The sequence below is a fragment of the Mercenaria mercenaria genome, unplaced genomic scaffold (genome assembly GCF_021730395.1).
Source record: "Mercenaria mercenaria strain notata unplaced genomic scaffold, MADL_Memer_1 contig_4962, whole genome shotgun sequence".
Lineage (NCBI taxonomy): Eukaryota > Metazoa > Mollusca > Bivalvia > Venerida > Veneridae > Mercenaria > Mercenaria mercenaria.
The window spans coordinates 49,935-69,944 of record NW_026463234.1 but is presented as its reverse complement, the minus strand read 5'-3'; the positions used below and the strand labels follow the sequence as shown (position 1 = coordinate 69,944).

Genomic DNA, 20,010 nt, shown 5'->3' with positions numbered 1-20,010 from the left:
AGAAATATATACCCCATAAGATGTAACCTGAGGTACATCCCCATCCAAATGGGGAAAATTTACAATACTAAAATTAAAATCATCCCTCTTGTCATAAATTTTGGTATGTATAATATTGACATAAATAGAGAGATACACAAGAATTTACCAAGTTTGCACACCCAAATACAATTACAAGAATTTTAAAGGTTAATTGATACTTTGATGATGAATGCAATTAAAAATATGAATTCTGCCATCTGGCAGAACAGAACAGAACATATCTTTTATTTCACTCAGGCATTTTTCATTACAGCGGGTTCTCTATGAATTACAGCATGTTATTTACGTTACCTTAGCAATTATATAGTAAATGATAAAACTGGAATGTGGTGATTTATGTGTTAGAAACAACTATAATAATTAGCAAATGTGTTCAGTGATATGCAAAATATGTTGTTATCAATGTTTCCATTTAGTTTTGTTCTCTCAATCGATCATTTCATTTTGTAATTTATGTTACCATTTATTTCATAAAAATACTCGTATCAGTTAAATATTCCAATAGGTTGTAGAATATGATAAATATTTTATGGAATTTGTACATGTTATATGTCTGTTTAAACAAAATATTTTACCAAATCCCTTTTTTTTTCACTTAATTTTTTTTTATAAATTTGAACTCTTTGAAACATAAAATTGCACAGTTATATTTGCTATTTTAGTTATAAATTTTTGTAATGTAAATTTGATAACGTAAAGCACAAATACACAGAATGGCAACTGGCTGTAATCTCGTGTGATCTCGTGTAAGAGCCTGAATCGGCGTTATCTTAGTCACAACAAACATCGGCGAGCATTGAGTTACAATTTGTACCTTTAAAACTACATTTAAAATACATGTTAGCTTCTAAAACAACATTAGTTTAATGTGAAATAATCTTAAGACACAAATACACGTTTCTTACCATAAAAAAATGTGTGGGCACACGGTGATAATAAATGTACCGATGAATAATTGTCTTTGTATACAAAATGGCGCGTGGAGAACGCGTCACTTCCGGTAAACGAGATGCCATTCAGTTGTCACAGGATGTTGGCGAGATTTGCTCTATATGCCTTTCTAGTTGCCTATCTATTTATTTTTATAGCTCTTTGGTTATATATACTCTATTGAAAGGAATATCTCCCTTTGTATAACCATGTTAAATGTATAATATTTAGCCTCAGTGATATTATATGTCAGTATTGTATTTGCCTCATATTATTATGCGTATCATGAAACGAGAATCCTAAATTCTGTTAAATGTGGACAGTCACATTAAATTTAGACATAGATTTTCTGACATTTTTCAGTTTTCATATATTCAGTTAGAGATTTTTGTAAGGAACAAAAAGACATATATTACATAGAGTAAGATCCCCAAAGATTCAAGCAAATCCATTAGTTGACAAAAATCTGATTAACCACCTAAATCAACGAAATCACAACAGAATTCAATTATTTTGCAGAAGTCTCACGTAAGAAAGACAAGTTGTCGAGGAGGACAGAAATGTTGAACTTCTCTGCGATCCCTGCAAGTTGGGGCCTCACTACCATGTTCTTTTCCTTTTTTAAGTGTTTCAATGTATAATTGAATAAAAGAATATAGGCATGTGATATGTTGGAATTAATTAATTGCTAGGGGGCCTCCATGGCCGAGTGGTTAAGGTCGCTGACTTCAAATCACTTGCCCCTCATTGATGTTGGTTCGAGCCTCACTCGGGGCATTGAATTCTTCATGTGAGGAAGCCATACAGCTGGATTACGGAAGGTCGGTGGTTCTACCCAGGTGCCCGCTCGTGATGAAATAATGCACGGAGGGGCATCTGGGGTCTTTCTCCACCATAAAAGCTGGAAAGTCGCCATATGACCTATCATGTGTCGGTGCGACGTTAAATCCAATAAAAAAAAAAAAATTAATTGCTAGACATACTAGCATCACTGGAATGTACGAAATGATGCACACTTTGGCCATAACTATCAAACTGTGACACTTCCCTGGATTGGAATTTCACAGGAATGTGCAAAATATTATACACATGTATTTAAGACAACATTATTTTTTAGAATTGATTCCTCTATCTTGGACAATATTTATAATTCATAAAGCAATGAGTTCCAAATTTTCTAAACAGAAAATGTTGCCTTAAATATATGTATATTATCTTTCACATTAAATCATTTCTTAATACATTATATATATATATATATATATATATATATATATATATATTGTTTTATAAAATGTAATGACTGACACAAAATGAAATGACAAACACTTTTTAATTATCATTTTTAATGTATAATATTTCTTCCTTCACAATATTTGTCAATTAATTCTAAGGTGATCAATTAAAATTCACAATATGTTTAAAAATGAGTTATTAATTAGAATACTGTAATAATAAATAAATCTGAAAAAAAATTAACCTTATCTGAACTTGACAAAATTTTGAGCCCGAATTCATTCTTAAACATGTTAAAACATTTACAAAAAAATTAAAATCTATTGGGGAAATGTGAATGATTAAGTTAAATATATAAACTGTGTGTGTGTGGGGTGGGGGCGGGGGGGGGGGTAAGGTGGAAGTGAGTACAGACACTTAACCTCTATTTAGCAACGACTTACGAAGTACATGTACCGAAATTATGATAGGGACATCTTTTGTACTTTCATTTTGAATCGTGAACTGCAGACCAGTTCCCAATTTGTACCCGAAGCTTTGAACTGCAGACCTGCCGGTAGTTTGCAATGCTAATAGAGGTGAAGTCCAGACCGGTTTGCAGTTCGCATCGCGAACCGCAGACTTGCTGGCAGTTTTCAGTTCTAACAGCGGGGAAGGAGTGCTCAACCATATACTCTATTTAACAACTCCAACTTAGTACTAAAACTAGAATAGTAACATTCCTTGTACATTCATTTTAATCATGAACTGCAAACCGGTCTGCAGTTTGTCATTCGATTTCAATGGGTTTCGAATTGTGAAATGCCTTCTTGTTCGCAGGGCAGTGCTGATCAGACTGCACTTTGAAATTTGAATAATTAACTGCAGACAAGTTTGCAGTTCGCAATTCGAATCGTGAACGGCGAACTGTAGACCAATTTGCAGTTCGCAACTGGAATCGGAAACATAGAACTGCATACTTCCGTCCGTTTGTAAGTCTAATGGAGGGACAGGCAGTGCAGATATTTAAACTCTTACTAGGTATTAAAAAAGTAAGAGTAACGTTCCAATGTACTTTCATTCTGAATCGTAAACTGCATCTACTAGTTAGCTGTTCGCAATTCGAATCGTGAACTGCGAACCGCAGACTAGCCGGCAGGTTGCAACTCTAATGGAGAGGGATGGAGTGCTGAGTGCTGACTCATAACCTCTATTTAACTACATACCTAGTACTGAAATTATAATAGTTACATTCCTTGTACTTTCATTTTGTATCGTGAACTGCAGACCAGCTTGCAGTTCGCAGTTCGAATTGTGAGCTGCAAACCAGTCTGCAGTTTGCCATTCGATTACAAAGTAATGACCATCGAATTGTAAAACGCATTTTTGTCCGCAGTTCGCAGGGCAGTGCATCAGACTGCACTCAGACGTTTGAATCGTAAATTGCAGACCAGTTTGCAGATTGCGATTCAAATCGCGAACTGTAGACATTTTTAAATGAACATATGATGAGAAACAAGCAAACTGATACTTGTTGACTGATCAAAACGATTTAAGAAAACAGTCTGACGGACGTGAAATTATTAGTCCAAGAGATAAGGCACTTTTATTTAATTTTTTGAGCCCAAGTAAATTTTTTACTGCATTTGAAAGTCAATTATCTGTAGTTTTAGGAAATCCATTTCTTAGTTGCCAAAGCGGGTGGAATAGTCGAAAATTCAAGATGGTCGCCAATATGGCCGCCGAAATTTTCTGTTTTCTATGCATCTTTACATAGGATGTTTCTGCTTTAGAAATCTGTATTTTTTATGTTTTGATGGTTATTATTTACAGAAAACAAACAAAACTAATGATTAATAACATTTTATTTGTATTTTATACACCAACTAAGAAAACATAGAATAAAATGAGGCAAAAATAGCGAGTTTTCACGTTTTTTGCCAAAAACTTGTCTGTCAACATTCACATTTTATAAAATCTTTTTTTTATCATAATATTTCACCCTTCTACTTTACAGTTTAGTATAGTTTTTATAAGATATCTCAGAAACATAGTTGAAAATAATGAATGTTTTACGTATACCCTATTTCATAGAAGTTCCGTTTTGTCGAAACGGGTAAATTTATATGTCAAATACAATGTTATCACAATGGTTGTAATTAAAGCAACACATGAATTATAATTACCTTTTTTACAAACATGGCTGGTATATAAAGACATCTTCATAAATAGTCCTATTGGGCATCACAAAAATATAGTCAATTGCAGATGATGATTTATCTTTAATAAAGATGTTGATTCAATTAAAAAGTCTCCTGTAATAAGAAATGATGGTTTTTCAGCTATACTAAAGATATTGTTATAACGCATTTGTAAATACATGAAAATGGCATTAATTAAATTGTTTCAGTTTAGCAACATTCCATTTATAACATAATATGTATATAAACTGGCAACAATTTGTATAAACTTATTAAACAAAAGCATATATCACAATAGATAATAACATTTTATCAACCGATGTATATACATTCAAAAGAGAGTGTACCTCATAACTATTTGTGTAAAATATAGCAAACACTGCATCACAGTTAGACCTATATCTTTAGGATACCAATGGCATGTTGTACTTTTCAATGACCATGAAGTACTGAAAACAAATAGTATTTCCAGATAGGATGAATTTTTGTTTGATACCATAAACACTGGCAATGTTTATATTTAGTTTACATAACCTGGAAATAATTCACTATTTTTTTTACATTATTTCTCTTTTCGGTCTAAAGGAAAAAGAGTCAGTCTTATTTTACTTCTCTACTTGTCCCACTTCGTTCAATTGAGAAATCATTCATCTTCTAATTCATTGTCAGTATCGGAGTCTAAGCATTCCCCTGCAAACTCAATGCTTAATTCCTCATTGCTGTCGTCAACGCTGATTCCATCATTAAAAAGTACTTCAACAACAGAGCTTGGTAACTGTTCTCCATCAAACCATTCAATTTAGTAGCATTCATTGGTAAGTGTCCATCCACTATCTTCTGGCTTTCTATCAACTGGCAGAGTTTTGTTTGCTCCTTTCCATATTGCCGAAACAAAGTTAACTCTACATATTTTCTTATAAAGGACTTTTCGGCAAGGTGGCATAGCATTAGGGTTGATGCCCCTTAGTTTTTCTAATGAACTCTTTGATTTTGAAGGTGCATAATATTTTCTAAAAAATTTGTACCTCAGATTGTCAACATTGTCCTCCTTCTGAAAACCATACAAGTGGCAGACAAATGTTTCCAACTGCTTGTACGCATCGTTGTCAAGTATGTTATTCTCTCCAAGTTTTGAGAAGGCATTTATGAATGATTTTCTGTTTTTCATGATCTCAAATGGCTTCTGTTTGCCTTTACTCATAAAGGCTGAAGTGTAATCAGATCCAGTAAATGCGTGTAGGCCAGGCAGAGTAACAATTTCACCTTCTAAATACTGCTCAACCTCAGACACGTATATGAAACGTCTGGTGTTATGACTACTGATTCCAGCATCCATCCATATCCTTGGTCTCTCTTCTAATCTGTTTATATGATACAAAAGTAGAACAAGCACATCAGTATCACAATGTCACAAATCACCTGTCCGTCATGTGCTGTGTATCTGTAACAGTGATTATTAACAGCAAGGTTAATAACATGTCATGAGAGCAAAGGATGTTGGCTATCGCATTTCCAGTCTTCAATCATGTATCGAAATAGTGCATTCTTAAATATGCCATACATTTGGCATTTTCTGTTCAGGACCTTTTATACAATATGCGACCTCCTCTGAGCCTCGTCTGTTCCGTTCAATGTCTTTGATAGATGGACATTTGTAGACATCACAAATAAAGTCCACTCTTGGAGACATTTTACACAGTCGTTCTAAAATCATCTTTGACAGCTCACCAAATGTTTTTTGAACTTTCTGTTGAGCATGCAAAAGAAACATTGCATCTACTAAAGTTACCCCGATTCTGTCAGGCGCAGGTCCTTTGCAGTAACCCTCCAAATTATGCATTAGCTTTGCTTTATCTGTTTTATTTATGCTCCCGTCTTGATGTCAAAGCGACGGAGGTGCTGGTAAGAGAGGATAGGACAAAACATATATAACATCGATTTCTGCAGTTGTGTTTATATACAACAGCCGCTCAAATAAATCTCGCGTTGTCTGTAATTCAAGAACTTTCTTGTCTTTCGATGATATCTTTGTCTTAAGTGCATCTGAGGCAAAATGTTTCACTTTTCGTCTCTTGATAGGTTTCTCGAAACGGGAGGGATCTTTAAGACATCCTTCAATAAATTCGCGCTTCCAGGCATCTCCCCTTTCAATGCAATTTAGCAGGTCATCTTTGACTTCTTCACTTACTTGTTTGCCAGATGTTAGACAGTAGCGATTACTGTCTGTTTCAAGTACGAAAGGATTCATGGTACTTTCAATTCGTGAAACAGTCTTTGCAATGTCTTCATTGTCTTTCTTCACTCGATATGGCTTCAATGACTTTGTTGCGTCTTCTGATGTTTTCATTCCAGCTGTATCCAACAAGTTTCCAACAACTTCACTCCTTAATGATCTTGTAAGCATCCACCGTTTCCTAGCTGGGTCAGACTTTGAAAAGTGTGAAATACCTGTAAGCCTTGATGCAGCATCGGCATTTATAGTCTGTTCTAAAGTCAGGTCTACCTTAGTCCTTGAAAAGTTCTTCTGTGTTCTTCTTATCGATAATGCTCCATTTTCCAATGTATTTCTGACATGGGGATTCATGTTCAGTAGATTCAGATAGTATCGTATCATCCATCTGGCATAATTCGGTCTGTTTGCAGCAAAGAGTACAGAAATCATTTCACCTAAAGAGTATATGAAAAGGTTTAGGTCATTCGTTCTACATACTCTACTGAAGCGAAGGAGTATACCAACAAGGTTGATATAAATCATCCAAAAATTTGCTTGTGTCCATGGTAGCCATCCAGCGTTTGCTCTGTAAATGTGCTGTATCCTTCCATCAAGGTTTTGAAACCACGTGATCTTTCTATTTGATGCATTAGGTCAGGAGCAGGACTGTCAACATATGCATGTCTTCCATCAACACTTCGTCGATAGGTTCATGACTTTCCATAAATCTTTTAAAATGTAGAATTTGGAAAGCTGCGGCAAGCATGGTATGCATCCTTTTGCATCTGTTATAATGCTTTCCCCTAAGAAAACCATTTACCGAATCAGCTGATATAACTTCACATTCAGTCAGAATTTCTGATCCTCCTGTATCCTAGAACTCCAAAGAACGCTAGGAGAATATGGAATGCTCCGAAACAAATGAAAATATTATCATATAATGGGGCTTCTTGTGTTTGTATCTGTAATGCTGGTTTTGCAATAGCTGAGTCGTAAGTAACTACTATGTGGTCTTCTCCACATTCTGCTGCAACTGTTTGTGACTGCCGCAACGTTTCAACCACAACGTCAAGTCTAGTTGGAGGTAAATTTATATTTTCCATGTAACCTATACTTTGCATTGGAAGGTTATCTTCTATAAGTCTTATATTCCAACCTGTCCACATTGGTGTGTCATTTTTAAGAGCCAAATTTATCATCCAGAATGTGTCTAATATCTTCATTGACTTAAGATTTTCAGGAATGTCACATTTATGAGCATCAAATTTGAATAGAGACATCCTTGGTTTCTTGTAATACGGTTCTACCATTTTGTCCTTGATATCAAGTGATCTTTTAGATGGAGCTTTTTTATGTCCAGACCAAGACTGTTGTACCTCTTGTGCTTCATGTGTGTCTGTTTAATTGTCAAGAGAAGCTGTCTGAAAACATATGCCAACCGTATCATGCAATGTACCGCTCCCCGACAGTGTTTCGATGTTTTCGTCATAATTATCCCATGCAAGGCTTGTAAGAAGTCCAGGTTTTTTCTGCATACCATCTGGAGTTGCTTGGTTTCTTTGTACTATTTCTGATACCATTTGTGTTTCAATAGCTTCTACTGTGTGGTAACAGACGCAATGCCCTAATCTATTCAAAATTTCTATAACTTTTCGACTTCCAGTAAGACTTTTAAGACCAAGTCCAAGACTCAGATGTTTTCCAGGCTTAATCCTTCCCCGCGTTGCACCATAACGACATCATCACTTACTGAGTTTATAAGCCTGTAAACTTGATCAGACACAGTCTCACAGTCTGAACCAGTGTATAAAATTCGAAAAACTGTCGCTAGTTCCTCAGGCGTTCCATTGTGTCCTTTTTGCAATGAATCAGCAGTTATTGACTCTTCTAGATCTTCAGTCTCTTGCGAGAAAATAAGACTTCTTATATATAAAGCTGCTTGCATTAAAGGAGTTCATCACAATATTTTCTGCGCAGCTCAATCGCGCAGCAAGCGATATCCACTGTAAAGTTCAGAATTCGCCGCCGAAAGTGCATAATTGTCGGATAAGAGGGCACTCGCGCAAAATATATCGTATGTACTGACAATAAAGGTCGTGCATCCATATTTTACCTTTAAAAGTGATGGTGTTTTATTGGAGGAGTAGTTGTAGGAAGTGCTCGAATCGAATACATTGTGGACAGCCAATTTGAAAGTAAACTATTTCGTCCAGTAATGATGCAGCCGACTCCAAGTCAAATAAAATTCCAAAAAATCTTAACGTAGATATATCTGCTTCAAGTTCAAATGTGATCTACTTTTCAGATTTTAATTCCTAAAAATGTTGTTATACTTTTTGTGCCCCATCCCGAATTTCACGTAGTAAGACCAGAGTTATGGCCCCTGATAGTCAAATTGTACATAAAGGGTCTAAACATTTGTGTCGCATGTACCTCAAAATTATATGCGCTAATAGTCATGAAACCAAACAAGAATTAAATTCAGAATGCGAAGTTGTGCACCAGTGCTTTTATTTGAGGTTTCACTCAATAATAACAGATTTATGTCCCTTGACGTGGTCAAATATATACGTAAATGGGATGTGAAAGCTTGTGTAGCACGTATCTCAAAAAGTATTTGATCTAGAGGCTTGCAACCTTAAAGGAGCATTATTCCGCATGTGAGTAAGAATATTGGTTAAGGAACTGATAATAACATTGTGCAATTTGTTTTGTAAGAAAAAAAAATGTTATAAATTTTAGGTGGGTGGGGTAATGAAAAAATACTTTTGTGGGTGGAGTGAATATTTTTTAATTTTTCTTGAAAACAAGCACGGGTTGATATTATTTTTTTGGTTTAGATTTTTTTGTCTTAGTTCTAGCTTACATAATATAAAATTTGGAAAAAATCTGTCCGCTAGATTTTTCATATCATTAAGAAATACTTCGTGTTTTTCTCAGTTTTAGATACTTTCGACATCTGTCAAGAGTAATTTTTCTGAGTTAATATATCTATATGTTGACATTTTATGCATAGTTATAGTGGTGTTATTAATTCGGATGCATAAAAAGTAACATCAGAGTGAATTTTCGAATAAATAATTGTTTGCAGTAGTTTTATTATAACATGTATGTACTGTTTCTTCAGACAAAAATACCGATTTGGTGTTCTTAATAAACTTTGAATATTGAAAAAAGAAGCACGGGTACCTATTAGTTTTATTTTTTATTTTAACTTGTCATACATCAATCTATAAATATGCAAAGTTACAAAAAATTCTGTCCGCTAGAAATAATTGTGAAAAACATCTTTAAGACATTATTACTTGTATTTGTTTTCATTATGGCAGAATCATCAAGAAGATCCGTATGACTCAAAACGACACCTCCTTTGTTGCTCATTTTACATTTTTTCAACTTACCTCCAAATTCACTGAGAAGCCTCTCACACAGATTTTGTGGCTTGTAATCAGGACTAACAATTCCAGTAGCATCAACATACCTTTTATAGAGCGCTGTTAATTTTTCAGACCCTTTCTGTCCAATCAGAAACTTCTGTACATGATCTGTCACAATTGTATAAGCTTTCTACTGCAGACTGATTTCTGTCTTAACGTCCTTAGCTATTTTATAACGTTCATATTTCTTCATATATGTGTTACGGCATGAATTTGGCAACCAGGTTCTCATCTGATAACTTTGCCAAAAGTTTATGATCATTTAGGCCTATTGCTGCTTTCTTTAGATTAGCTGCACTAAGTTTGTAATCAAGACTCCCTAGTTTTTCTTCTTTTCTGTTTAGTTTTTTTCTGAAGTGGTTACAAAAGATATAAACATTATGAAAAACACCTGATGTACTACTACACTGATGATCCACTTCACTTCATGGAGTAGGCTTTTTACAATCTGAACCAACTAAATTATTGTTTTTATCTTTTTGTCTTATAACATTGGATTTTGGTACAGCTGTATATGATTTATAACAACGAGAATGATAACAAAGAGACTTGTCAAAATCATTTGGTAAATGTATTGAATTAAACTTCGAGTTTGTCCATTTATTTTGCCTGTTTTTGTCACATTCCTTTACTTTGGCCCACGTTTTCTTGTCAAAATAATTCAATGGCTCATCCCCAGTGTCAGTATTGCTTGTATGCAATATACAACCTGTTGGTGTTGAAGTCATTTCTACCTGAAATAAACAAGGATCAACTATATCAATATTCTTTACTTATTTTATTTGTCAACTTGTTTTATAAATTAGTTACAGAGAAACATGATATGACGTCGCATTGTGCGGGCTGGCAATTTTTGTCAGTTTCGAAATTATTTCTTTTAAGTACAGTACACATAAACAGACACAATTTTATGAGATTAAGATAGATATACAGGTCTAGACCAAAAAATATTTATCAATTCGGGGAAACTTTATTACAATACATCATACGAAGTCTGTAGTTTTTGCCGTTATCGATTCACACCATAGTTGGTCATATATATCTCAAAAGGAGCAGTATTCTAGCGCATAATTACACCGCAACAGCACATCTTGCACGTGGGATGTTCGAAATTTCTTTAATTTTTCAGCGTTTTAGAGACTTACGTCTAAATGACTCTAGTTTACTTTAAAAGCATTTGGCACTTTTTCATACAAGCAGTCTGTTGTAGGCATCGTCCTCTTCTGAAAGAAAACAATAAAAATCTTTTAAATGGGAAATAACAAGTGTCATCTCTATAAAAACTATGAAAATCAAATAAAAGACATGTTTTAGAGAGAACAATATTATTTCACATTTTCACATACTTATGTCAAATAAATTCACTTACCTTTACTTCATCTTTCTAAACTTGATACTGCTTTCACATTTACATATTTGTGCTGTCGTGAACGCAGAAAGCATTATGAATCGGTTCTGGTTCTTAGCACTCCATGTTCCTGAAAATAAGTTTTACTTCGATTATTTTTCATCTGCATATAGAATTTTCGACAGCGATATGTTTACATTTTAGGCAACTTCTTTTTTCTCTAAACAAAAATAACTTGTGAAAGCTGTAAAGTGACCAATGGTAAAAAAATAATTAACATAATTATAACTTTGTAATATATCATAGTAAATTACCAAACGTATTGTGCAGGAGGGAAAATTGTCGAAACGCTTGAAATAATGGAAATTTCAAAATTCTTCTTGCTGCTTCTTACAAATATCAAACGGTTACTTTCTCTACTTCAATCATTTTTCGGTGCCAGTTTGATAGAAATGAAAATGTCGAAATATTTCACGCCAAATGCGGGCGAAAGTTTTATATACAAGTGAACAATACTTTTGAATAAAAGACCTAGCTGGTTTACTTATCATCTTATTAAGAAAACTCTGTAACATTTGTATGATGATGTTTATTAAAACTTATGTACTCACAAACACGCATTGTTACACTTGTGCAACTTGTGATAAAGAGAGTAAAGCTAACATTTTTCACTCTATCTAGATCTCTGGATCCAAGCAATACTTCAACATATTGGACTAGTTTGCACTTTAACTTCTCCTGAAATAAAAGAAATTAATGATATTAAAAAATCGATTGTATACTCAAAAGTTTAGGTAGTAGCACTTAAAAATAATTAATTGCCCTTTACTTAAAAAGAATTCACACTTTTTAGGACATACAAAAGTGTTACCTGTGTAGAAAAATCGAAAACTATAACAGCATAATATACGAACTTACATGATAACGACATTACTTTAGTCAATTTTATGGACACAACTGTTATATATGAATCAAAGGATGTATTCATTTCACAACAGGAAACTAGATCTACCTGAAAATGTTGTTAAAAATGTTTATGAAGGGTTATGTCAAATTCGTTCCATATTTAGTTTCAAATCGCATCGGCTTAAAATCACAAGCTATGCTTTTGTCATATATTCTGCATTTATTCATGAAAGAAATAAACAATTTAATGCATTTCTACCCTCAAATGCATGTTATAGGGAGCCTATTTTAAGCTTATCAAGTTCATTCAAAGAAAAAATATATTGATATGACCACTCATTTTCTTAGTTGAAACATTTTCTAAACAGTGGGATAGGATTCAATAGAATATTTTCAATTTTTTTTGTTTACAAATTTCTGCCTTTTACAATGAAGGCATTTTCTCTGATAAGCAGATCTGCATCTGTATAGAAATTCGTTTAAAAATGAATATTCACTAATCTTTAGACTAAAAACATCATATCACAATTACCTTTCAATATTTTACTTGAAAATAAACCTTCCTCTGTCTTGACTAAAGGGACGTCTGCTGTCTGACTGCAAATGGCGTTTTCAATCAAAGGAGAACAACTCTTCTATTACTTGTTGATAATTTCACTGCTTTGCAACCGTATATTATTTTCAGTTATTTTTTTCTGTTTTCTCTTTTTTTAAAAAGAAGTTTTGATGTTGACAGAACATTTTTTGACTGAATAAAAGGGTTATTGTTATAAATGTGTTGTCCTATTTCTTAATAGAAGGAAATCTTTATTATATTTTTATCTGGTGTACGTCTAAGTGCAATTACAGTTTAAGCGTACATTTATATGCTATGTTAGTTGATACCAATGTCTTCAACATGAATGGTAAATGCTTACATCATTGATTTACATAGATATTTGTATAAAACAGTTTGCTTTCGTAGCTTACATTTAAATCGATAAATTTCAAAGAAAAATATGACTTCTGTGAAATAGAGTATACGTAAAACTTTCACTACTTTCAACTATGTTTCTGAGATATTTTATAAAAACTATACAAAACTGTATAGTAGAAGGGTGAAATATTCTGATAAAAAATGATAAAAATACATTTTTAGTGAACAACTGTAAATGTTGACAGACAATTGTTTGGCAAAAAACAAACATGAAAAAAAACGCCATTTTTGCCTCATTTTATTCAATATTTCCTTAGTTGTTGTATAAAATACAAATAAAATGTTATTAATCATTAGATTTGTTTGTTTTCTGAAAAGAAAAACCATCAAAACATAAAAAAATACAAATTTCAAAAGCAGAAACATCCTAAGTAAAGATGCATAGAAAATAGAAAATTGCAGCGGCCATATTGGCCGCCATCTTAAATTTTCGACTATACCACCCGCTTTGACAACTAAGAAATGGATTTCCTAAAACTACATATAATTGACTTTCAAATACAATAACAAATTTGCTTGGGCTCAAAAAAAGTAAATAAAAGTGCCTTATCTCTTGGACTATATGGTTCATCAAAAATGGACGTCAATAGTCGTGTTTAAAGGTTTGTAGAGAAAAAAGTTACAGAAATATCAAAAAAGTAAAATACACATTCTATGAGGAATATGCTGAATTTTATATTAAACAAAATTTCAAAACGGAACCTAACAACTTCAAATTAGGCGCATTCTACCATTTAAAAGTATTCCGGATAAGTGACATTATGCCGTCACTACGGTCAGTCTACTTTAAGACTTCGGTAAACAGATATGACGTGCCTTATATGGACGGTTACAAGAACTCCTAAGACTATATGTTAGCACAACCATGTTGTATGTTTTTGTTTGGATGTTTGAATAAATGTGATACATATGAAAATGATTAAACCTAACCATTGACACTCGAGGTTTGCACGTGTGCAAATATAAGCTTTCTCGTACTTGTAAAATAAACGTCACGACATTGCCATTTGTGTATGTAACAATGAACTGAAGTAACATAAATCATAAGTATTACCCGACATGCTCGCTGGATGGACTAGCTGTTACTGTGGAACTTTGTATCTGTATGCCTGTATTAGTTTCTGTATGGCTGCTATTTAGGGTTGTTTCTGTCTCGTGGTGCTCCACTATTATGTCGTATTCATGGACTTCATGTGACATGGTCCCATTTCTATTCAAGCTAACGCCACTATAGGAGTTATTAGACAAGTCTGTATTGGTACCATGATGCATTCCATGAGTAACTGTAATATGAAACAAGATTTAGCTTACCAAAAAGTTCCTTCTAGCGTATATTAAATATTCTTTTTAGGGATCTTTAATAAAACAACTATGTGTTTTGCTAGTTTACGTGCATTCTTATCTATTTATTATAAGAATACTTAAAGTCATTTCACACAAACATTTTTTTTTTAACTTAGAATAATAAACAAACACCTTTAGATGAGCGATTCTACCTAAATATTATCAGCGGACAATGAATAATAAATACCATCACTCTGTCAATATTTCGGGAACCAATGACGACAGCTGTCCTAGTGGCACAGATCAGAATTTGGACGTATGTTTGCATATTTCTAATTAGCAATACAATGGCAGAAAAGTTCTGCCAAATGCCAGTAATTGCATTGCATGAATGGATATTTACAGGTCCATAACGACTAAACCAGGAGAAAAAGGGCTTTTATATAAGTCGGCACCAACAAACTAATGGATTTGAAAAAAAAGTGCGAATAAAAAGTTCACAATTTGAAAATTACAAAACAATTAATGAAAAGGCATGAAATTACAAAGTTCGAAATATGTATAGCTCAGTAAAGTGAAGAAATGCATTATACAGTTCTTGATAAAAACAAGGGAAGTAATTGAAATGTTGCAATCCGGTGACGGTACGTATCGTGCAACAGCATTCACAGACAAGTGAAAAATCTCGAATAACTTTATTAGTACAGTCTGTTTTGTTGGTAATACTTAAAATGTCAAAATAATAAATTTGGTATGAAATAAAATTGCAAAAAGAACCTCTGGAAGCAGCAAAGAATGCAACCAAGAGGAATAATAGTAGACTTTTGGGCGGGAGTCTATTTTTAGATGATGAATATTCATTTTGTTAATCTCGATTCTACAATATAACATGTAAGATTTAGGAGTTAGATAGCCCTTGTTTAAACTAAATTATTGTTTTTTGTAGGTCTGTTTATTACGTAGTTGTATTTCACTAAAGATTGACTTAAAGATGCGTAAAAACACATTGGCAAAGAGGTTATTTGTAATGAATATGCATGAGTACAAAATGGCGGCGCCCTACTTGAATTCGGATACCTTTGATGATATCCTTGTATCTATTACCTACTCAGTCAAGTGTGACATGTTCACCACAAGTGTTCCTTCTCATGAGAAGGAATAATAACACAGTCACTCTAAATGTATGTTTCCTTGTAAATAATAATCTTTTTTGTCAAAACCAAAGGGGTAACTTTCAGCGCCGTAGAACTGTATACATTCAATAATTATATAGTTTTGGAAAAGATTTTACGTCTAAAAACTATAGATTGATAAATTTTGTTTTCCTTATAATCTTTTTTTTTCATAACCAAAGAGGTAACTTTCAGCACAATATTACTAAATACATTCAATAGTTAAACAGTTTAGGAAAGATTCACTCAAATCTACGTCTACAAAATATAAATTAATTTTCACTGAAGAGTCTATGATAGTATATTTAGTTTATAGAAAATGTTTCACCTTTAAAACTCACACAGCATTTAGCTTTCTAAATCAAAACGACTTACTTTGGTTAAAGCAACATTTGAGCAAGAATGGGTAGGTATATATTATTAAAATGCGAATTAAGTCTACGTGGACTGTGAACACCTAAGACTATCGATTTTTCAAGGGGACCGTCTCAACATAATAATTTCAATTTATGTTTGGTAGGAAAACATTCCTATAATGATGATAAGGTCTGGCTTATTATGTCACCGAACAGGATAAGATTTGGATGTGCCTTTCCGTCCGTCTGTTTACCACTGAAATGTTGTTATACATATCGCAAAAAGTCATAACACTTTTCTGAAATGTTCTTTGATATTATAAGTTGAGCATCTGCGTCAAAGTTGAAAAGATGAGCTAATCTGATCGCAATGTATCCGTATCCTTTGTTGTTATTATACACCTGAGGGGACGTATTTTGGGATACAACAGGTGTTCATCTGTCTGTCTGTCTGTCTGTGTGTCCGTCTGTCCGTTAGCATTTTCGTACCGACTCCGCTCTGTAACTCGTGAACCCTTATAGGATTTTAAACAAACTTGACAAACGTTCTCCACATCAAGAAGACGTGTAGAGCGCCTGTATCAGGTGGCTCGCTTCAAGGACAAGGTCAAACTTAGGTGTCAAGGTCACATGACTTTGTTTTGTGTCCGCTCTGTAACTCTTGATCTGTTTGAGGGGTTTTAAAGAAACATTGCACAATGTCCACCACATCGAGACGACGTGCAGAGCGCATGTTTTGGATGGTTAATGACACACTTAGGGGTCAAAGGTAATATAATTTTGATTCGAGTGCGATATGTAACTTTTGAACTGCTTGAAGGATTTTAAAGAAACATGACACGTTCACTACATTATGACGACGTGCAGAGCGCATGACTCGATTTAATACTTTTGGCGATATGTTTAGCATAACCTCTCTCTAATGGACAGAAACATGGAACAAGAGTTGTCCGTAAGACAGCGCGCTCGACTTTCCTCAGTGTTTGAATCTGAATAAGAGCTTTGCCAGTAAAAAAATTCCAAGTTAAAACGGGACATAACTCTGTCAAAATTCAAATCAGAGTAATGGATGTTGTTTCTCCGCGTGTAGACTTTGATAGTAAAAAGGTATTTAAGTATCAAGTCAAAAGCTTTAATAGCAATAGAGATATTTGACTTTATCAAAAAAATAAAAAAATAAAAACTCTAAGTAAAAAGGGTGCATAATTCTGTCAGAACTCAAACAAAATTATGGGGATTGTTTTTCCTGGTGTAGACTTCGATAGTAAATAACCATTTTAAGTTTCAAGTCTATAGTTTTGACAGTAACAGAGATATTTGACTTTATCAAGAACTTAAAAATTCTTAGGACACAGATGCCCCCACTACATGACAAAGGACACAGATCAACTTTGGGAAAACAATATGTTGCTATTTAAAAATAATGCAAAAAATAATCCTAAATAAAATTCAAGTCCAGACAAAAATCCTTACCTGAGGTAGAGATAGGTCAAAATACACCTCAAAATTGGATGTAACATGCATGTTGTACCACAGAAAAGTGGTCTGGAATCTTCCCCTAAGACTAGTTTGCTCCGGACAAAGTCATTCTTGAATCTGGCATTTGACTTCTAAGTGTGACCTTGACATTAGACCTAGGGACCTGGTTCGTGCACACAACAATCCGTTTATAGTAGTGAACATTTATCCCAAGTTACATCAAAATCCCTACATGAATTAACAAGAAATGTTCCAGACAAAGTCATTCTTGTATTTGACCTTTGGCCTCTATGTGTGACCTTGACCTTCGACCTAGGGACCAGGTTCTTGTACATGCCACTCCGTCTCATAGTGGTGAACATTTGTGCCAAGTAATATCCAAATCCTGTTTTGCATGAAAAGGTTATACACCGGACAGGAAAAATGTCTCATTGACCTTTGATCTTCCATTGTGACCTTGACCTTTGAGCTAGTGTTCTGGGTGGTGTGCATGACACGTCCTCTCATCATGGGAAACATTTATGCCAAATAATATTAAAATCCTTTGATAAATAACAGAGTTCTGGACCGGACAGGAAAAAAATCTATTGACCTTTGACCTCCAATTGTGACCTTGACCTTTGAGCTAGGGGTCCGGGTTTTGCGCATGATACATCGTCTCATCATGAGAAACATTTGTGCAAAGTAATATTAAAATCCCTTCAGGGATGGTAGTTATGGTCCGGACAGGAAAAAAAACTGTTGACCTTTGACTTCCAATTCTGACCTTGACGTTTGAGCCAGGGGTTGAGGATTTCCGCATGATACGTCGTCTTATCATGGGGAACATTTGTGCCAAGTGATATTAAAATCCCTTAATGAATGACAGAGTTATGGACCGGACACGAAAAAAACCCTGTTTACCTTTGACCTCCAATTGTGACCTTGACCTTTAAGCTAAGGGTCCGGGGTTTGCTCATGACACGTCGTCTCATCACGGGAAACATTTGTGCCAAGTAATATTAAAATCCGGACACGAAACTGTGGACGGACGGAAAGACGGAAGGACGGAATGACGGAATGACGGACGGAAAAGCGCATTTCTATAGTCCCCGAAACTGGTTTTCATCCAGTAGGAGAGTAATAAACAATTAAAGTCATTACACTAACTTAGAATGCTCATTGAAAATACCTATGTACGTACGTAATGCAATTTGGTTGTTCTAGAAATAACATTAAATTTTATTTCCAAAATTGAAAGTGGTTATAAATACACAAACTGACTCTTCATATCCGCATTGTAAAAACTATAATTTTAACAATATGTACATGCACTAAAAGATGTATGTCTCGGAACTATGACTGACATAAAGTGAACTATGTTTAAGACACAGACCGGTGCAATGATGATTATACTAGCAAAATGATCAAAACCATTATAATTATATTGTATCACTGAAAGAACTGCACCCATGTCGCATCTAATAAAGCACAAGATATATCTATTCATAACTGGTTGTTGCTGCGGGTATATTACAAAACATAAAAAGTTTAAGCCCCGAAACATGAAACTAACATTCATACTATGACAACGCTAAGCAGTTAGAAACACAACTACTCCCAACAATTGACCCGTCCGCTTAGCTCAGTAGGCAGAGCGTTGGTGTACGGGACGCGGGGTCGTGAGTTCGATCCTCGGGCGGGGCCAATGTTCTCCGTGACTATTTGATCAACGACATTGTGTCTGAAATCATTAGTCCTCCACCTCTGATTCATGTGGGGAAGTTGGCAGTTACTTGCGGGGAACAGGTTTGTACTGGTACAGAATCCAGGAACACTGGTTAGGTTAACTGCCCGCCGTTACATGACTGAAATACTGTTGAAAACGGCGTTAAACCCAAAACAAACAAACAAACAAACTCCCAACAATTACTTTATTTCTGCAGAAGCGTAGCAGGCATGAGCTCATGTATCGACAACACACTTTCTATAATAGCTTACAGGGGAATGCTTTTCTGAATACAATCGTACTTACACTTCACATCATTCTCTGTGTATTAGTCAGTAAATATAACGTATTACTACTGCTACTAATTAGATCATTTAGTTTACAAGGAAATATACTTAATTTTACAGGTATCTTTAGTTGTAAGCAAGAGCTCCGCAAAGCGGGACAATATACACCCGAATATCTAGATCAGCGGGAGAGGAGGTAAAAATTAACGACTTTTTTCTTGTGTGTTGGAAGGGGAGGATGTAATGTGGCGGCGGGTCGGGGTTGAAGGGCTTTGTGCGGCGGCGATGATGGAATACTAAGACATAAGAAACTAAATGCTTAAAGTGATTTTTCGCGGGCAAGTGATAATGAGTGAGTGGGGGCTGAATACTACACTTGGATTGTTGTACTTCTCAAATTGTCCCATTGCCACTGTATAGGACTAAATTATTATAACGGGGAGAAAATGTGTAGGCG

At 34.5% G+C, this 20,010-nt stretch overlaps 1 protein-coding gene across 1 annotated transcript in view; it reads right to left on the bottom strand.

The window, feature by feature from the left end:
- Nucleotides 1-8,697: 8,697 nt before the first annotated feature.
- The window catches only part of LOC128554351 (uncharacterized), a 41,734-nt gene continuing 30,421 nt past the window's right edge, over nt 8,698-20,010 (bottom strand). Inside the window, exons 9-13 of the mRNA XM_053535633.1 lie at nt 14,322-14,550; nt 11,997-12,123; nt 11,407-11,515; nt 11,183-11,260; nt 8,698-10,771 (exon numbers count right to left, since the gene is read on the bottom strand). Coding sequence (XP_053391608.1) covers nt 12,114-12,123; nt 14,322-14,550 — 239 coding nt within the window. The 3' untranslated portion in view covers nt 8,698-10,771; nt 11,183-11,260; nt 11,407-11,515; nt 11,997-12,113. The remainder of the gene's footprint in view (nt 10,772-11,182; nt 11,261-11,406; nt 11,516-11,996; nt 12,124-14,321; nt 14,551-20,010) is intronic.